Genomic DNA, 22,238 nt, shown 5'->3' on the forward strand with positions numbered 1-22,238 from the left:
ACCCTCTCCGATGGAAACTAAATAAGGCAAATTGGCAAATATTCAAAGAAAAATGTAGGAATACGTTGAATCACAGTGAGTCGAACAACGACTCAGTAGAACATATCACATAAACACTAATCGAAATAGCAAACGAATGCATCCATAAAACTTCAGCACTTAACAGGCTCAGCAGACCCTGATTTTATGACAAATGTTGAAAAGCCGTCAAATTGCATAAAGCAGCTTTAAAGAAATTCCAAAAGCTTTAAAGAAATTCCAAATCTGATTGAATACAATCTAAACAGAGCTAAAGTTCGTAAGGTAATTAAGACAGCTAAAAAAGAATGCTGGTTAAACTATGCCAGTAAACTGAATTCCTCTTCGGAACCTAGAGCAATGTGGGAGATGATTTGAAAAATTGCAGGTAAACATCAAACAGCACCAATTAAACATCTCCTTAAAAATAACTCCAGAGTAACTGATAAAAAGGACATAACAGAATTACTAGCTGAAACCTTTTTTCAAAATTCATTCAATCAAAACTATAACACAAATTTATGGTAATTAAACAAAATGCTGAACAGCACAAACTAAATTTTAAATCGAAAAACCGAGATTACAATACACAGTTTACATTAACCGAATTAAAAGATTCTGATAAAAGATCCCACACACAGCCGTATGACCAGATGAAATCTATTACGAACTCTCTACAATATCAATAAAATTACTATTAAGAACTTATAACAAATTATGGACAGAAGGTGAATTCTAAGACTTATGGAATCTCACCACAATAATAGCAATCTCGAAACCAGCAAAAGATAATTCAAACCCGCAAAACTACAGACTGATCTCATTAACCAGCTGTTTGTGTAAAATAATGGAGAGAATAATAAATGACAGATTGGTTTGGTATCTTAAATCCAACAACTTTATCTCCAACCTACAGTGTGGATTCCGTAATAAAAGAGGTACAACTGATCACCTACTTCCAACTGGAAACAGTTATATGGGAAGCATTTATCAGGAAGGAGCACCTATCAGCAATCTTTTTCGACTCTACATGGAATTATGGAACAATGAGAGACTTGCATAATGTTGATTTAAAAGGCAGACTTCCACAATTTATAAAGGGATTCTTACCTGACTGCAAATTTAGGGTTCACATTGGATCCGCCTTTTCTAACAGTATGAGCCAGGAGGAGGGAGTCCCTTAAGGAAGCATATTATCTGTGACGCTATTCAATGTTAAAATGAACAGCATATTGAAATGTTTGGATCCTGACGTTGTGTGATCCTTATATGTAAATGATCTCCTGGTGTAGTGCAGATCAAAATATATATGCACCATTGAATACAAACTCCAACACTGCCTAAAAAAACTGGATGAATGGGCAACAGAAAATGGATATCATATCTAAAAGTAACCTATGTGAGAAAACGATATTGTTTTTGCACCAATCTAATAATTCTAAAACTAAACGAACTCCCAAAAGCGAAAACCCATCCTCATACCTACCAAGAAAAAATCGGTGATATTCTTCTGAAATACTCTGACCATCTACAAATGTTTACTGACGGCTCCAAAAACCACGTTAGAGTGGCATGCACTGCCATTTTGAATAGAACAACTCTAAAAAAAAATCTTTCCAGCAGAAAGTTCCAGTTTTATTGCTGAAGTATGTGCCATCGACCTCACTCCCAATATCTTAGAAAAAAAGATAAACATAAGAAATTCCTAATATTTTCAGATTCACACTCCATTCTCACATCAATAAATAAAAGAACTCAAAAACACTCTAATCATCAAACTATTAAACAGAATCAACTCATAATCTAAACACAAAGAAATAATCATATGCTGATTCCAAGCTACATTCGGAATAAAAGGAAACGAAAGAGCTGACTTAGCTGTTAAATCAGTTCTAAACTTGAACCCTGATACAATTAATATTTCCTACATTGATTTTAAACATAAAATCAATCAACTATTTCATGCAAAATGACAGCAAATAACAAACTATATAAAATCAAACCCATACTAGAAGAATGGAGATCAACTACTAGAAAATCAAGAAATGGACAAGTAGTCATATCTAGCATACATATTGGTCATACAAAACTCATGCACTCGTTCATACTTAAACAAGAACAGCAACCACAATGCCCATTTTGTCAGAAAACTTGCACTGTCAATCATCTTATCGTAGAGTGTAGAGCACTTGATACTGCCAGAAAGCTAAAATCTAACAATATGAAGAATATCTTCGAAAACAACTGCTTGGACGAAATTCGCTTCCTTTTGAGAGTAACAAGACTATTCTAAAAAATATAAAGAAATGGAAAAATTTTTTTCTTTTCAGGCATTAAAAAAAATTAATGAGGTTTGATATTCTGGTTAAATATCTCATCAAGCAAACAAACAAACAAAACAAAAATATTTTCTCTCTATAAAACAACTCAACTAAACCCTATGAATAAATATTTGAAGATATAAATACCTTGAAGCCTAATTTTTTAATGGTTAAATTCAATCATAAAATAACCCAAAAAGATTTTGCCCCCCCCCCCAAACAAAAGCAACAAACAAGACAACTAAATCGAACACCATGAATAGGTACTCAAAGATATAAAAAATCTAGAACATGAATTTTTTTTTCAAAATCACTGGATTCAGCATTAAATAACCTGAAATGGATTGATATGCCGTAAAACACCCACATATATATATATATATATATATATATATATATATATATATACTTCATTTACTCACATAAAATTAATGTACAAAAGTATAAATTTATGTGTAAACTTTAAGTATTTACTTCAACAGTGATCAATACGTAGGTAGAGCTAGTTAGTAAGTTATATATATGGCGATTAAAAAAGAAGTTCCTATCCGTCGCGGTTACCACCTGACGAAGGCCAGAGGAATAGTTGGCCGAAACGTTGTGAATAAACAAAACCAATAAAAGATCAAAAACAACAACTGATAAAGATGAGAATAATAGTCCAAAATAAAAATAAATTAATATATAATGCTCATCTCAAAAATGAATTCCAATTAAGGAATAATATATGTATATATACCAATCGGTACGGACCCGACTATAGAAGATCAGATGAATAAACGTGGATTTATAAGATAAAAGAATCCATCCTTGATTGCCCTTCGGGGCCCGTGGCGCAGTTGATAGAGACGTTGAATCTCTACAGTTTCAGATGAGCATTGTCTGAAGATAGCGGTTTCAATCCCACCCAAAGCGTGCCAGAGGTTAATTGGCCAAAATGTGGTGAGACGACAACAACTATGGATGGCAGTGATGGCTGAGAATGCAGTTAGGAGATTCGAAGTTCCTATCCGTCGCGATTACCACCTGACGAAGGCCAGAGGAATAGTTGGCCGAAACGTTGTGAATAAACAAAACCAATAAAAGATCAAAAACAACAACTAATAAAGATGAGAATAACAACAACTAATAAAGATGAGAATAATATAATTAATATATATGGTGATTAAGCTACACTGAATATTCCGCATTTCATCCACTCCTAGAGTGGATGAAATGCGGAATATTCAGTGCAGCTTAATCGCCACATATATTTTATAACTTACTTTATATATATATATATATATATATATATATATATATATATATATATATATATATATATATATATAGGTAAAGGGGATTAGAAAAGTAGTCTAAAAAGCATAGTGTATTTTAATGTGATAGTAAAATCACTAATGTGATTAAAATGCAAGAAAGAACAGTGCTCGTTGTAATGCAGATATATAATAAGCTCTATATCCTAGAGCTATTTTGATATTAAGTAAGATGATTGATAATTTATAATTAAAATTAAAAGTTAAAAATTAAAATCGGTTTCATAAGAAGGAGCGCAACAAAGCCAATAAATTTAAAACATTTATAAGCTACATCTAACACCCAAATGAATGCTTTGACGATGATAATCTTAAAAGGCGAACCATTATAAGATACATATGCCTTACTTAAAAAAATGCTAGGTTTATATTTGGTGTCTTTAAAACAAAACCCACCCAATATTTTTGTGATGAGGAGACTTTGTTTCAAAAAACTATATGTTAAAATTATTGCCCATGACTTAATGTCTATCTCAATAAAAACATCCGAAACGATTGTACAATTTAAATGAACTAAATCAGGAAACGCTTCTACAAGGATCAAGAAGAGCCACCGCAGGACGGCAGTGAGGCGATTGAAACTGTGTATGACTGTTTTGACATAGACCCTCCAAAAGGGATGTCAGAACCGAGACGCTTCGGCAGAAAGAGGAAGTGCACAGACCCCTTAGTGGTCTGCCCCAAAAGGAAGAAATACTGATTTTCACAACCGCGGAAATCAGCTTTGGAGGGGGGATGTTGTGGGGGAATTACCCTCCAAATGGACTGTTCTATCCATTATATAAACCATAGACCTTTTGATCCGAGGTGTGGATTAAACACCAGAGCGACCCTCGCCTGCTCGGTAACGTTTACTACTCTTTTCAGTTGTAACACTTTTACGTTGTTGTTCCAGTAATACATTGTTTAAACTCTATTCCGTTGTTCTGTTTTCTTTGTGGCTTATTGCAAGCCATGTCAAAAAGTAGAAATTATTAAAAAAATGCAAGAAATATCGAAGCAGGCATCGCAAACATAAAAAAGTAACTAAGAAAAAACCGCCGAAATGGCACACAAATACTAACCACCAAAACTCAGAAAAACTAAAAGCACCGAGGGCTTGTTTCAGATGTTGTAGAATACATTGGGTAAGGGATTGCCCATTTTTTTTTTAAAAAGATGCCATTTATCCAATAGGATCGGTGATAAAAGTTTGCAGTGTAGGAAAACTCAGAATAGAAGCCGTGTACGGCAAACCAGAACTAAGGACGTCATAGATGAAAAGCTATGCAAATATGTAACGGTTAACATTTTCGGCAAGGCCATTAAATTCCAATTAGACAGTGGATCGGATCTTTCAATAATTAATCTCAAAACGTAGAAAATATTACGAAACTAATAGAACGGCGACGGCCGTTAATGGTACAAAAATTCATTTTGAAGATGAATTAATTACCTCTGGCGAGAAGGAAAGTATTTCTTTGAGACTCCGCGGATTAAGGACTATCCACTTATTTAGTGTTTCCTTTTCAAATTAAATATGTTTTTAACTCTTTTTTAAAGTGTTTTTAACATGTTTTATTAACTATTTGCTCTTATAAGCTCTATCTCCTACTTGGTTTTATCGAGCTTTTACGTCTGGTTGAGATTACTTTATGAATATTAATTCTTTAATATTTATAATATACTTTAGTTTTACTATCCTGGATCATTTTGGTAAATTTAATTGTAATTTTTATTTTATATATATATATATATATATATATATATATATATATATATATATATATATATATATATGTTAAAGCTTCAGTATTTTCAGTGATCTAACAAGCAACTTTTAATATAACTGTGTACATTAATCATAATTTTATCATTTCAGGATGGGAATAGTTTTTGTCAGCATCCTGTGTTTTTAACAGAAGCGACTAATGTCCCTCCCAAACAGAGACAGAAAATGGCAGAAATAATGTTTGAACAGTTCAACATTCCAGCTTTGTATATTGGAGACCGTTCTGTGATGTCACTACTAGCCACGGCTCATACCAGCGGCATCGTCTTACACTGTGGTGGAGATGTGACACAGTCAATGGCAGTATACGATGGCAATGCCTTGCTGAATACTGCCATAAATGTATGTTCTTTTAGTTTTCTTTAATTTGGAATTATACAGGATGGAACGATGTAAGTGTCGCCCTAAAGAAAACAACAATACAGCTTTTATTTTAAAACTTTTATTGAAAAAAATCAATTCAGGTAACTTCATTATGTAGTAGAACTGACATCTATTCAATGTAGCCGCCTTCAAAATCAATCACTGCCTCGATATGGGTCCAGAACAGGTAGCATGCCTTTTTCACAAGCACCAGCTGGAGCTCGGCAAATACTCGGTGGATGGCGGTTATTAGGCTGGCTTTGGTATTGTGGAAGGTCATGTTGGTGATGTTCTTGACGTATAACCAAACGAAGTAGTCCTGCAGATTCAGGCCAGAGGAAAAGGGAGGGCCAGTGAGAGAAGAGTACAAAGTCATAGCACTCCTTCTGAAGCCAAGCCTGGGTCTCTTTGGACTTGCGGGCCAGCGCCGAGTCCTGCTGCCACACTCATGGGATGTCATGTCAGTGATGTTCTCGACGTATGACTAAATGAAGTAGTCCAGCGGGTTCAGGTCAGAGGTGGGGGCAGTGAGAGAAGCATACAAAGTCGTAGCACTCCTTCTGAAGCCAAGCTTGGGGCATTTTGGACTTGTGACACAATGTTCAATGAGACTTGTGGGCTGGTGTAGAGTCCTGCTGCCACACCCAGGATCTGCCAGCGGCCACCTGATTACACTAGGGGATCACCACACTCTTCAGCACATCCAGGTACACTTTGGTGTTGACTTTCAAACCGACTATGAAGATGTGAGGTGGCATGACATTGCCCTCAATTGAAACCACACCAAAGACCATAACCGTGGCCAGAAACTTTGTTTTCATCATCCTAGGCATGTCCCTGTTATTCGTGGCAATCCAACGATGCATTTTGAGGGTGCTGGCAATGGTTCTGTTTTCATAACTTGGATCGGTACAGAGCATGAGTTGTACAGTAGCACATCTCTGATCTCGCTTGTTGAACATTGTGACATGATAGAAGGCTCCTATCGCACTTGGGATTTGTACACAACTGGCCAACTAGTAGATGGTCTGTAACAAAAAAGAAAACCGGTTTTCATCAAACGAAAATGGAATCATGTCGTCTTTTCTATGGCGACAATTTTATCGTTCCACTCTGTATTATGTTTGTAATAAAACGTTTGTTAGTTTTCAGCTTAACTAAACTTTATTCTATATCAATGTCCTTTTCTCCTTTCTGCAGCCTCTTTCTCATTGCTCTGTTATTATTGTTATGACAGGTGTCCAACTGAGCTTTACTCCATGATCCCCCCCACAACGCTAGCTACAACCACTATCAACAATTTCCCTTATTCTCTATCTGTGCCTAAATCTAAGCAAAAATTCCATGAGCAGAGTTTTTTCCCTAGAACTGTTCCTCTGTGGAACACACTATCACAGAGCTGGTTTCTGACTGACTATGACATAGGCATTTTCAAGTCCATCGTGGACAGGTTCTTGCAGATCCGTCCTCTAAAATAAATTATCAAATTTCCATTACGGTACCCATTAACCCTTATCCTTGAGTGGCCTGTATGCCTTGATGAATAGTAGTATATGAAGTAAAAAAACTGAACATCAGTTACAAAATTGACCTTATTAGTTTATAGAATAATAGTCATGGGAAGATAACTGTGATTGTCTTGAAAATAATAAAAGAAACACTGTCAAAAGTCAGTGTGTTGAGGTATTTAGTTTTTGTTGTTGCAGAATAAAACAGTAGAAATTGCTATTGGAACAGTATCAGAAACTCGCCATAAAGCGAGCAGACAACAGAAGATATTGTGTTAAAAAAAAAACAAAAAAAAAACCCAGCTTACTTTGTAGGTTTGTATATAATCGTGTTTTTCACTTGTGAAGTATTCCATTTCGGCTACTAGTTAATGTCGGATCATCAAAAGAGAATAGAAACATTTCAGGGCCTTCCCCTTCTTAGTTTATTCACTTAGGTGTTTATTGTTGTGTTTTTTCCTTTTGAGGTATTTCATTTTGTCATTCAGATAATATAGGGCCACCACTGATGTGAGGTCCGATATTCTGAATTGCATTTAAATGAACTGTCAATACAATAAAAATTGGATGTTTAATAATTTAACGTTTCCTGTTATGTTCAAAGGCTATGTTCTAACATATTCGTTGAGTTAAGACGCGCTCATAGAAAGAAGAAATCGTATATATTTTCCAAGAAAGTTACACGTTGTTAGTTTATTTGTTTGTTATTTTTATTCAGTTTTTAGTAGCTATTCTAAAGTAAAGTTCATTTTATGTCTACAATTTGTGGCTACTTCGACCTCCATTTTGTATATGAAATGAAGACAAATTACATTTTCAACTAAACTTCAGTCTAGTATCAAAGTGTAGTTTCTGTTCAGTCTCTGGATGCCATTCTCCCAGAAATTACCTTTTCTTTACAGAGGCCAAAAAAAAAAAAAGGTTTATTGTCTGTTGCCAATGTTCTCATTTGCCATACAGTATCTATCAATAAATGGCTTAAATGGAAAATTTCTCCATAAAATAAACATTTTTTTTTTTTAAATTGTTTTTTTATTACATTTTCACCCCAAACAAGGCACATTGCCACTTTGGTGTAGGGGGCTACTATCAGGGGCAGCAACTATTGGGGCACTATGTTGGGATTTGGGCAGCAAGATGTCGGTTCACGTTATACTTGAACTTCTTCATGTCAGTACAGTTAGGGAAGCAGGGACCTGGAATGGAATTCCAGAGTCTAGCGGTTCTGGGGAAGAAACTACTGGTATCTGGGGAAGAAACTACTGGAATCTTATGGGAGTTGTTAGCTCAACCTAGTGATTACTAAATTATTCTGTTCACCTTGCATTTTTTGTTTAAGTAAACCTTAATATTTCTTGGGGTTTTACTTATTATTTTCTCTGGTGCTCCCAGATTTGGCTGTCTGAAGATACTGGCTTCCTGACCTACAATGCACCATTGATATCATTGTATTTTTCCTTTTCCTTTGCAAAACTCAATCATGCTCTGCAAAGTCAAAAACCAAAACAGCTATTTTCCTCTACAAAACAACCAAACCAAACACTATGGATAAATATTTAAGATAGAACTCGAAGCATAAAACTTTTTTTTTTTCAAAATTAACGGATTTAGCATTAAATATACTGAAATAGGTGGATACGCCATATAAAACAAAACAATCAACCCAAATATCACGAATAAATATTTGAAGATATAAAGTTTAGTAATTTTTTTTTATGTATGTAAAAATAATTTAAGATTTCTAATTTCTTGCTCTAACATAATCCACACTGACTGTCTAAGAATTTATAAACCTTAACCTACCTTAAGATTTTCAACCCAACTACTGGAAGCTGTCCGTTCTCCTTACGTTCCTAAAAATCATTAGCTGTATTTATGTGTGAGTTCCATATGGAAACATTGATTTAATTTGAATAAAATAAAATACGCATCAAGTGCATTTGAAAGTCAAATCACAACGTAATATTAGGAAAATGAACAAATATTTTACTTGTTTGAAATTTATAACTTAAATATATTTCGGAGCTATACTCCATCCTCAGTATGTTGTTTTCTTTCTTTTTTTCTTTTCTTCTTTCTTGCCATGTTGTAAAGTTGGAGAAAGCAAAAGTTTGTAAAGAGCCGTCCGTTGAATCTCAACGGTTGTATTTTGAAATGTTGGAACAGTGCGTAGGCAATGCGAGAATAACGTTAAGAGTGTGAGTTCCATATAGAAACGTTGATTTAATTTGAATAAAATAAAATATGCATCAAGTGCGCTTGAAAGCCAAATCGCAACGTAATATTAGGAAATATTTCGTATCTGTTATTGTATTCTTTTTTGAGCTAGTTTGCTGCATTCACTTATTGTGTGGTTTATTATTATTATTATTATTATTATTATTATTATTGTTATTTGTTCACTATGAGTTCTCATATGAGCTCATTGGTTCACTGGCAATAATAGGTGGTGCCTTCTGAGTGATTTCCAAAATTCTCTGCTTCTTTCAATAACAATTGAAAATCACTTTGCCTTTTCGCAGAAGCCGTTTACCATTGATTTACCACTGATAAAGGCCATTTATTTATTTATTTATTTACAAAAATTCATTCATTAATATTTATTCTATCGATTTCATCTTCCATCTTTGCTGTTTCCATTATTACGTGCCCTCATAATCATTTTAAAGTTTTACACCAATTTCAATTTACTCTTTTAATCAATAACTTTAAGAATTTAAAATTGTAAATATTTAAATTAAAAATTAAAAAATTTTAAATTTAATATAATCAATATTTAATCAATAACTTATTGAAAAAAAATTTAAATAATAAAAAATTTAAATTTAATATAATCAATATTTAATAAATAACGTTAAGAATTAAAAAATTTTAAATTTGAATAAATTTAAATTTAATATAATCAATATGTAATCAATAACTTTAAGAATTTTAAATTTTGAATTTTAAAATTTTAAATTTAATATAATCAATATTTAATCGTAACTTTAATTTTTTTTTACCTAATTTGGTTTTCAGGAAGAATGGAATCATATTTTTATTATACCTAATTTCATTATTTTAGGTATCTTGTTTCGTATATTTCAATGAAAACATATGCACGTTACTCATTTAAAAAAATATCTTTTTATTAAATTATAAGTTTACAATTGATAGAAGCAGGAATATGTTTTATAATAGTTATGAATTTGTTGGATTTTAGGTTATGAGAATTGTGTTCGCATCTTCTTTTGTATATATAGATCACATGCCAACAACTCAGCAGAAGCAATAACAATAATAGCGCCAGCAATAAAAGAATGCATACTATTCCAAAGTTCGGACCAATTGCCCCTTAAGGAATATGTGCTTGATAACCAATATTGTACAGGGTGTCCAAAAATCACTGAAATTGAATAGATTCTTTATCTTTGATGATATCTTTCTGTAATTTTAATACAAGCTGACTAATTACATTTTTTTTTTGCATGATTATGCAAAATTTAAACAATCTTTATTTATGAAAAATAATGTCTTTTAAATGTTGCCCATTTTCAGTTTCGCATATTTGTGCTCTTTCCAAAACATTATTCATGGCAGATTGCAGAATCTCTGGATTGCAATTTGACCCCCTTATTTCGTTTCTGATTTCATTCTCTTATTTCCTTCAATTCTTGCAGGATTTGGGGTTTGTAAACATAGACTCTTTCTTTAAGATATCCGCACAAGAAAAAGTCGGGGTTCGTCAAGTCTGGCAAACGTGGTGACCATTTGACATTGCCGTAGCAAGAGATAATGTTGTCGCCAAATTGACCTCTGATTTTGGTAAAATAATATCACAACTTGCGTACGTTGTGCAATGCTAAACTTAACCATAATTAGTTTTCCAGATATCATCTGTAAAATATCTGAAATAGAGAAAAAACTAATCATTAATGGTAAAATGACAAAGATTTTCAACCCTTCAGTGACTTTTTGGACACCCTGTGTATAAAGCTACAATGTGCAACATCAATAATGATCATCATATCGGATAGATCCAAAGAGTCTATTGTTGGCATTGGTTTCCCTAATATTCTCCCAGTCAGAATTATTTTTAGGAAAACATCAAGTTTTTACAGGAGGGACCACTTGAAGGTTGCCAACATCCTAAGTGAAAGTGATTTTTGTGGAACGAACTGGATTTGAATTTAGGACACACAGGCCGTTAGTTCGAACCACCCTCACCTCCCAACATCAATAATGAAGAAAGGATATACATAGATGCTAGCAAAAATACCGTTAAGCCAGATCTGCCGAACACATGATAACCAAGAGAAATGAGCATATAGATACAGTACTGTCTAAATATATATAGAAGCAGATATCCCCACCCCCACCCCCGCCGAAATATTTGCACTTTCATAAAAATGTAAGATTATTAAGCTACCAACATAAATAATAAAACTCTATAAATTGTACCTGGAGACTAAGTACCATATCACAAAACCTTCCACAAAACCCCAAGCTACTCAATAAAATACGAATTTATACCTAAACTAGACTAACCGTGACCCGTTGAGTCAGTATATATTATATAATTTTCAGAATGTGAGAGATTATATAATTATTTCCACAGCCAAACAACGTTGTTTGGCTGTGGAAATAATTACATATATTATATCTAGCTATGGAATAGTTAGTGTATGGAATAAATAATGTATACGCGTGATACTCGTGATGAAAAGAAAATATTTTTAAAAAATCACGTAAATTGATCAAGTATTTTTTTTTTTGCATAAGAAAAACATTTTTGTGAAAGCATATTAAAATGAGAAAAATAATTATGCATAGATTAATCTGAGCATATACATTATATTAACCTTAATTTTAACTGCCAGCATATGTGTGTGATTATCTTCATTTCCTTTCAACTTGATCAATCTTTTACAAGAACTTTGGATAATATATGGCATTGGTTCTTGTTATATCATCAATATTAAGTAACGTTAGGCCTGGTCATTACCAAATGACTAACCTATTTGGGAATACCAGGCGCTGTACATAAAAGGACATCGAACCTCCCTACAAGAACTGCAAAAACCTAACATCGTCATTTCCCCTGACCAGAATATACATATGATTGGAGACCGCTTGTGAATTTAATATTCCATTGACACCTCCTCCTTTGGTGGAAACTGGTTCAATCCGCCTAGAATAAACGCTGCTAGCACAACTGGCAAGATCTTTGAGTCTCATGGCAAGTTGTTTTTAAAGTCCGGTCTTTTTTTTTGGGGGGGGGAGGTTCAAACATAAATTTGTGGTTTCTTGTAGATGAATAAGCCAAATGACTAAAAGAGATAAAAACCGAAGATTTTCTTTTCAAGTAGAACCAAATATCACTTTGAGAACTGTTCAGATATAGAGCATATCAATTGATGTAGAAGATATCGCTCAGACTTCAAACAGTTCTCTCTTTATTCAAACTCCTTCCTCTGTAAAACAGCGGCCAGTGTGTTGACCCAGCAAAACCTGATTCCATTTCAAGCCGGTATTTAATGCCCGCTTCGAGATTATAGGTGAATACTTGAAGACACTCAAGCATTGTTGGCTGCCAAAAGAGATGTCACTCATTAAACAAGCGTGATAAGATACTGCAGATGGCCGAAACTAGAAAACAAAAAACTTAGAAGATTTCTTCAGTGTAGAACAAGTATTAAACCTCCATTGACTTACCACTTAATTTTCAAACACTTTTCCTTGTAAAGAATTTCAAGATTTTAAAAAGTTTCCTTTTTTAAATTTTTGTTTGTCCTAAACAAAGCATATTGCCACTGACTTGTGGCAGCTACTATAATATAGGTCATAAAACAATAGCCACCACTTATAACATAAAGAATTACATTGCTTAATATCTGGAAAAATACTTATTTGCAGAAAATTTAAATGCGATATTCGTTTTCAGCATATCTGAAAACATACAGAAAACAAGTCTTTTAAAGTAGGTTTTGTGTTGGTCTATCAGGCCACAATTACCAAATCAACATCACCCCTAAAAAAATAACAGATGACCCCCCCCCTAAAAAAAACGATGGCTATAAAGTGGGTGTTCATTTTACGTTAAATTAATATCGAAAAGTGGTACTCCACTTTTTAAAACTATAATTTTTGGTGGGTTAATACGGCATAATGTATGTTGATACGCTGGTTCCTGTTAGATCAGCCCTGGATATGACCTTAAACTATATCTAGTGGTGAGGCCCCAACCTGTGGGCTTTGGGGAGTGTGGAGCCACCCTTTAATTGCCATTGCTCTTAGGTCCACTCTGACCCGGAGTGGTAGTTCCTGTTAGGGTTCCAACTATGGGTTAAGTAGAAACCGACTTGAAGACAAAGATATTCTATTAAAAAATTTTTCTTCAAAATCTTTGGATGCGGCATTAAATAACCTGAAAAGGGTTGATATGCCGTAAAACCAAAACAACCAACCAACCAATCCTGTTAGATCACCAACGTTGAACCTAATTAGTACTAAAATGGATGACCATTTGGGAATTCTAGGTGCTTGCATTACATTTAAATTTGTGCATGTTAATATGGTGGAGGCGAGGGAAACAGGGAGCAAAATGGGATTTCTGATGGAAAACAGTCCGAGGAAAGAAGCTTTTAGATTAGAAAATCTCTTGGCAGCTAGGAATTTTGTTTGCTAGTTGGTTGGATTCGGGGTATTTATGTTGAGTAGAGTACACATGTACAAAGTAGATTGGAGGAACATTCCGTGGAAGTACTTGTAAAGTAAACACAGAAATGTAACACTGTGGTGATGCAACAGGAAAGTTAACAGATTATGCGGGATCTATTTTTTATTTTTATTGTTTTGTTTTTGGCACACTATCCAATAGTGGTTGGTACACCAGCCAAGATCTGACAACAATGCTACATGCATGGGAAAATGGTGGCTTTATAGAGGTATAGGATACTGGCTGGTGTGAGGAGTGTTCTAACGCAGTTGAGGGAACCTACCTTGTTTGCAGCAGACTTGGCAACATCCTCTATGTACTTATTCTACTTCATGTTACCTGAGACTGTCAAGCTGAGGAGTCTAAACGTTGGACTCTTGGAAAGTCATGATAATACATCAAAAACTTTCGAGAAGCAGTGTGAATAGGGTTCTGAATAATGAGCAACAATGAATTCATGAATGCCTCAAGGGAGAGAGATAGATGAAGCGTCATAGCCGTCGATACCTGTACCAGACAAGACACTACTTGAATGAATGAATGAAGACAATAATTGTAATACAATCCTCCGCTATAATAAATATTAATGTGTATTTATTTGCATATAAATGAATATAAATCCATCTTATCACACAAAAGTTAGTGAGTAAAACATGTACCTTTTTTTCTAGAAATGAGGAATCCCAAAAGAAAATAGCAAGTCAGACAATCCCTGCCAGCTGAAATAAATTTATAAAAAATAGTCTACTCCAAATAAAAAAGTTAACTGTGTTTTTTTTTTGTTTTTTTTTAGGTCATTAGAAATATTAATAAGAATTTATATATGATAAATAAATTACTGATGAAATTTTATGATCTTATATGAATAGTAGTGCGAACACTGGCGAGGTATAACACTTTTTTTTGACATTTGTGGCAGAAAGTGTACACTAGTACATATATAAAAAAAACAATTTATTGGTTTCTCTATTTTACAGACTATCAACTAGTGTCAAATTTTAATATATGGAGGCTCGTTGGAAAGGTAATGACCTTAATTGTAGTGGGCTATGTGACATTTGCCCTTAAGGTCGCACATTAAGGGGATCATCCATCATCCAGAGCCTATTTTTGTCACTTTTTTACAGCCATAAAATGTTTCAGGTAAAGGTGCAATACCTTTCCACCCTACAAAAAATCCTTAAAAATTACCAATAATATAGGTTTTCAAAGGTGTTGAAAACGAAAATAACATTTAAAATCCCCAAAAACGATTAGTTTTTAAAATATGAAGAAATTATAGTTTCAAAAAGTGGGGTATCACTTTTCTATATTAATTTAAAGATAAGCACCCACTTTTTTGTGCTTACCTGTTATTTTTTTTAGGGGTGGTGTTTATCGTGGCCTGGTAGACCAACACAAGACCTAACTTAAAAACCTTGTTTTCTATTGGTTTTCAGGTGTACTGAAAACAAATGTCGCATTTAAATTGTCCGCAAAAAGTATTTTTCTGGGTATTAATTAAAAATATGTGCGCACTTGCCATAAAACAATAGCCACCACTTATAACATAAAGAATTACGTTGCTTAACATCTGGAAAAATACTTATTTGAGGAAAATTGAAATGCGATATTCGTTTTCAGCATATCCGAAAACATACAGAAAACAAGTTTTTTAAAGTAGGCTTTGTTGGTCTACCAGGCCACAATTACCAAATTAACATCACCCCTAAAAAAAAGTAACAGACGCCTCCCTACCCCTAAAAACGATAGCTATAAAATGGGTGTTCATTTTACGTTAAATTAATATCGAAAAGCGGTCCCCCACTTTTTAAAACCATAATTTCTTTATATCTTGGAAACTACTCGTTTCCTGGAATTTTAAACGTTATTTTCGTTTTCAGTACCCTCGAAAACCTGTTTTAGTGATAATTTTAAAGGATTTTTTGAGGGTGGAATGATTTACCAATGTTTCAATCATAGTTTTCCTAGTTTTGCATATGAATTACAAAATATCTGATAGTTCCCCAAAACCGCTGACCTTGATTGAGGGGAGACTAAAACTTGCTGTTATCGTTTCAAATGATCTGAAATAAGAACAAGGGGAAACTTGATTCAAAACATTTCTCATATGTTATATCCCCCCTCTTTGGTTTTCATACATAAAGTAAATTTCACAATGTATAAAAATTATTTGATACTGGAGATATTCATAATCGTACCTTATTTCGAAAAGAGGGAAGATATAACATATGAGAAATATTTGGAATCAAGTCTTCCCTTGCTGTTATTTCAGATAATTTGAAACCACAGCAGCAAGTTTTAGTCTCCCCTCCATCAAGGCCAGAGATTTTGAAGAAATATATATATATATATATATATATATATATATATATATATATATATATATATATATATATAAAAGTGAACGTGTCTGTCTGTCTGTCTATCTGTCTGTGTACATTTCCCTACGCAATAACTCTGTCAATTTTTAGTCTATAGACTCGAAATTTGAAATACTGGGTACTGAGATTTGGCAAAATCGATGTGACGGGTGTCAGCCAGAAATTTGGCTGTTAAGGGGTCAAATTTCAACGATTTGACCTTTAAGAACTCTACCAAACTCCTCCGACAATTTTGGGTCTAGACACTTGAAATTTTAGATATAGGTTCCTTGAACCTGGATCTAACTTAATAAAGTGATTTGAGCCCGAAACTATAAATTTTAAGGGGTCATAATAGGGGTCAAATTAAAAAAAAATTTACTCTTTTTTTTTTTTGCTCAGCATACACCTCCAAACACCCGGGCAACGCCGGGCTGAAATGCTAGTATATATATATATATATATATATATATATATATATATATATATATATATATATAGGTTTCGATTCTAGATGATAGCAATCAAATCATATTTTCTAAATGATGGCACTCAAATCATATATTTTTTTAAATTTTGAAATCATGACTATATATTGGGTACAATGAATATGAAATAATTGACTCTCTAATAATAGATACGAAACCTACATAAATTAAAATATTATATTTAAGCGTATTTTACGACCAGGCAACACCGGACGCCCCTGCTAGTATAACTATAATAAAGGATTCATAGCTAGATGCATAATAAGTGAACTTTAAGAAGGTTCTTTGAATTCGAAAGCTTTAAATCTGTTAATGATTTATTTATTGGTAATGTGTCGTTGTATAATAATTTAACCAAATCTAAAATGGAACGCGTATAGCTAATCTGTTGCTAAAGTTGCTGTAAAAAAATGTTGGATCATTCTACTGCTCCAGAAAATACCTGACTCATGAAGCTGTCTTCTACCTTTATAAGAGTAAGATACGTCCTAAGATGGAGGGGTATCATTGTCATATCTAGAAAGGTAACTCTCGTATTCGATTTTTTTTGTGTCGGGGGGGGGGTATCTTTTCTATTCTTTAGAGCCCCTTTCTCACAGAGGAGGTATTGCTAGTATCTCTCTACTCTATTGCTATTTCCATGGAAGTTACTCGACTGAGCCCCAATCTCTAGTCTGTCTTTGTACCATATTCAGAGCAAAACACTCGTTTAGTTATCACAATTGCAGAAAAGTTTCCTTTCTTCCTCCATGTGCTCAGTCTTAGGCAGAATTTCCATGAACAGAACTGCAGAGGAGTTCTATCTGTGGAACACATTACCATGGAACTGCTTCCCTGATAATTACAACAGTTAATCTTCAAATCCAGAGTCACCAAGTATTTGTTATAATCTGTTGCCGTGAGTAATCAAACGTGCTTTATTCTATTAATCATTTTCCGTACTCTTATAATATTCTGCATCTTACAAGTGTCCATCTCATTAACCCTAATCCTCGAATGGCTTTCGACCTTATGGTAACCTTATGGTGACCTTATGGTGTTTTTACTTTTGGTTTTGAATGAATATTTTATTAACCGTTAGTTGATGTCTTTTCAGGTAAATGTTACAGGGAACGATATAGACCGGTTCTTTGCAAAGAAAATGGAAGCGCAAGGTTTCAAGTTTAAGACCCTCACCGAACGGAGCATAATGCAAGACTTAAAAGAGAAACTTTGTTATGTGGCAAAGGACTTTTCAGCCGAACTAAGCACCAAAAACCAACACTCATCCACACCAACTGTTTATGAACTCCCAGACGGTAACAAAATATCTTTTACTAATGAACATTTTGTTGGAGCAGAGGCGTTTTTCTGGCCGCCACTTCTCCATAAACAGTCCTACAGTATTCAAGACGCTATTGAAAATTCTGTTCGATTTTGCCCACAAGCTATTCAAGGGCAGATAACCAGCGTCATTGCAGTGTCAGGAGGTTCGTCCTTGTTCCCTGGATTTGATCACAGACTGAAATCTGAACTCTGTTATCGTAATGCTGCTTGGAAAAATGTAAATATTGTCCCCCGGGATGATCGACAGTTGACTTCATGGATTGGAGCCTCAGTGCTGGCGTCTCTACCATCGTTTCCAGAAATGTGCACCACAAGACAACAGTATCAGGAAAATGGAGATTCTATTATAAATCTTAAAAGCGTCTAAAAATTCTATAATAATTACACTGTAAAATATTGGATGATTTTTCTGGGAAATGAAGTAGTAGAAGAAAAAAAAATTGTAGGGGTGCAACAGGAAAAGAGGACATATAAGACGACCTGCGTGCTGGGAAGAGTGTCAAAGACTTTCTTCTAGCCACAAGCATAGGGGATGCACCTTTTCTCTCCTCCTCTTTTCCTCTCCGCAAAGAACATATTTGTATATAATTTCAAAATAAAAACTATAATTATTTAAAAAAAAAAATAGTGTCGATTATTTTAAGCAAGCAATATGTTGAATGAAAAAGAAAGCAAAGAGAAGCAAAGTCTATAAACAACCAAAATTTTGGAGACGTCGAACAGGTTTTATGGCACATCAACACTTCAGTTGGTTATCTATCTATATATCTATAAAAGTGAGACTATGTGTATGTGTGTGAGGACACTTCTCAACCTACATACTCAACAAATTTTTAATCTACAGACTTGAAATTTGGTATATAGGGTATTCAGACCTGACGAAAACTTTTTAATCGGTTTTCATCCGGAAAAATAGCTGCTAAGGGGTCAAAATATAAACATTGGTATTTGGAAGTCATCGGATTTTTATCTGCTTGTCAACTGTTTCATGAGGTTTAAAAACACTTTCTAAAGATCGTGTCAAGCCAGTTCAATGTTTATCGTACTTAATTCTCCGTCTTTAGGTTTGGATTTCCATCTCAGCTCGAATATTTTTTTTTTATACTTACAATAAGTGAACTGTTTAGAAAAAAAACAATACTCGCATGCACATGTCTCAGTTTCTTTATATATTTTGTACTTCATTTTTTTAAAGGAATTTAACGTTATGTTTAATACCGGGCAACGCCGGGTAATCTTCTAGTATATTCATAAAAGTGAGAATATGTATGTATGTTTGTGTGTGTGAGGACAAATCTCAACCTATATACTCAAATTTTTTATCTACAGACTTGAAACTTGGTATATAGGGTATTCAGACATGTAGAAACCTTTTTAATTGGTTTTCATCCGAATAAAGGGGCGGTTAAGAGGTAAAAATTAAAATCTTGGAACTTGGGGGGGGGTCATCGGATTTTTATCTGTCAACTGTTTCACACGGCGCATGAGCGAATCATTCACAACAGCTTCCTTGTGTTAAGAATAAGTAGGTTTGAAAACATTTTTTAAAGATCGTGGCAAGTTGACCTAATGGTTGTCATACTTGACGCACTGTCTTTAAGTTTTGGTTTCAATTTCAGCTCGAGTATTTTTTTTTTACTTACAAGAAGTGAACTGTTTAGAAAAAACATAATAGTCGCATGCACATGTTTCAATTTCTTTCCGTTTTTCTTTACTTCATTCTTTTTAAAGGAATTTAACGTTACGTTTAATACCGGGCACGTCGGGTATATTTGCTAGTTTAATATAAAATTAAGAATAGAATAATCATTCTTTATAGTAATTAAGATTCGTAAAATTATCTGATTTTGTAAGCATTATAGTCTTGAAAGGAAGAGGGATAATAAAAACCTGGTCAGAGATAGATTAGTCTGGAATATACTTTTAAAATTAAGTGCAGACATAATTTGATAAGTGTAATCGGTTATCAGATATGATTTACAAAGACGACCTTGAAGGTTAGCTTAACCCTTGATGAGGGCAAGATAGTTTCTTGGTTAATTTGATCATTTTTTAACATAGTGCGGACGCGCATATGCAAATGCACGTGAAATGATGTCACCTGTAGAAAAAAAAAGATTTAAAAAAAGCGATCACGTTAGAGACGGGAAGAACGTTCGAGATCACTTGAGAAGCGCGGGTAACGCTCGAGAAGACGATCACGTGAGGGATATCACAGTGGTAACAAGAGAATGAGGGAATAAATGCCGTTGTACAATAAAACAAGCGAGTTGCTGTTTTTTTTTCTATTCTTTGTCTGCTTTGCTACTGAGATATACAACGTGTTGGTTCATGGACAACGTTACAATTTAATATAGGGAAGATTTGAAGTTGGATTTCAGTTGCAGTCAAAATTTTAGTTAAAGTTAGATCATTATGTAAGGTCTGAAGGAATAAGGGAAATTTTATCTCTGAAGCCTCATCTGAAAATTATCCAGAGGCAACTTGTAGTTAAGGAAATAGATCCATTATATTTAACCCATTAACGCCCATGGTCCTTTTTTAAGGGTCACATATAAAATGTTCAATATTTATTGAACAGTTAGTTCTTTTTTTTTCAGAAATATTTTTAATTAACAATAGATATCAAAGTGTATATTAAATATAGGTAGAATTCATTTTATAACAATTTCATCTAATATTTTGAAGCAAAATTAAACATAATTACCAAAAAAAAAAAAAAGATTTGGGCCTTAATGAGTTAAGATGAATAAAATAAATATAATATCGTTAAATGAGAATGGAATCATCTGTTTTTTCATGTATAAAAATAAACAAGAACTGTTGAGATCTCATGGCACTTGCTAGTTCATAGTTGTTTTTTTTCACTATGGTGTCACTACTTATCAAGGTATAAAGCCCCTCGAGTATAAATAATTTGTTCACATTGGACTTCTATGAATAAACTTTTCTCATAGAAGTTTCGTTTAGCTTTAGGTAGAGAGAAACGAAAACTATTGACAATGGTTGTAGCTAGACGAGTTTTTTTTTGTGAATATTTTACGAAGGTGGGGAGGGGGCTTGCTTATATTATAGCCCTAAGCAAGATTCGCATGATGCATTCATTCCATGTAGTGCTACACAACCTAAGCACTGATCCTACTTGAAAAGAAGATTTTGTTTCCTGACGCAATAATGTCCATTTCTAAAAAAACGCAACACAAATTAACTTCATAATTTTCTGTTTAGAAAAGGTTTGATTTTTTTTCATTTTTTGTAATACAAATGTATAATCCCATTTTTATACAAAACTTAAAGTCTTAAATAATAAAAAAGATTCTTTTTTACGTTCTTGCTTTTCTGTCACATTATGATGGCTATAATTTTTTTTGTATGCGAATAGGAGGTAAATGGAGGAATACATAAAGCAGAGGGGTCAATGATGGAGAAAAAAGGTTAAGAATGGCTCTTCTAAGATATAGAAAATTTGATTTAATGGAAATATGGGTTAGAATAAAACGAAAATACTCATTGAATTAGAAAACAATATGAACGAATAATGAACCACTAACTACTGCGATGCCCTTTTGTAAAGCAATATGTAAATTAGTGAAGTTGATTACGTTGATTGCATACACATGTTCAGTATATTAGAAAGCTAAAGATCTATTTTGAATATGAATTTGGCGTTTTAATCAGTGCGATTAACTTTTAATATGTATGCACAAAAAAAATAAGATTACTTTTTTCAGAGGATGTATATTGCTACATTATACAACCCTAAAATTGTAGATACGCCATAAGTAGAAAAGACATGTCTTTCACTGTTTTTTTTTTTTTTTTTTTTTTTTTTTTTTAGAATTAAATAGCCTCTAAAATGTTTATGTGCCTTAAAGCAAACAATGCAAATCTTGTATGGTTTTTCAGCATTGAATAATCACTAAAAGGCTTAATACGCCATAGAACAAAGACTACAAGCTTTTTATTGTCTAAGCATTAAATGTCTATCCAAATGGTCGATATGCCATAAAACAGACAATACAAGCATTTTATTATTTCTCTGCGTTAAATAACGTTTAAAATGTTTG

The 22,238-nt window shown here is 33.5% G+C and overlaps 1 protein-coding gene across 1 annotated transcript in view; it reads left to right on the plus strand.

Moving 5' to 3' along the window:
* Positions 1-19,309, plus strand: part of LOC145255588 (uncharacterized) — a 39,459-nt gene extending 20,150 nt beyond the window's left edge. Inside the window, exons 3-4 of the mRNA XM_080114069.1 lie at positions 5,517-5,768; positions 17,942-19,309. Of these exons, the coding sequence (XP_079970195.1) occupies positions 5,517-5,768; positions 17,942-18,538 (849 nt within the window). The 3' untranslated portion in view covers positions 18,539-19,309. The remainder of the gene's footprint in view (positions 1-5,516; positions 5,769-17,941) is intronic.
* Positions 19,310-22,238: the final 2,929 nt, after the last annotated feature.

Source organism: Euprymna scolopes, chromosome 3, assembly GCF_053919585.1.
Source record: "Euprymna scolopes isolate OS-2025 chromosome 3, ASM5391958v1, whole genome shotgun sequence".
In the NCBI taxonomy this organism is placed as follows: domain Eukaryota; kingdom Metazoa; phylum Mollusca; class Cephalopoda; order Sepiida; family Sepiolidae; genus Euprymna; species Euprymna scolopes.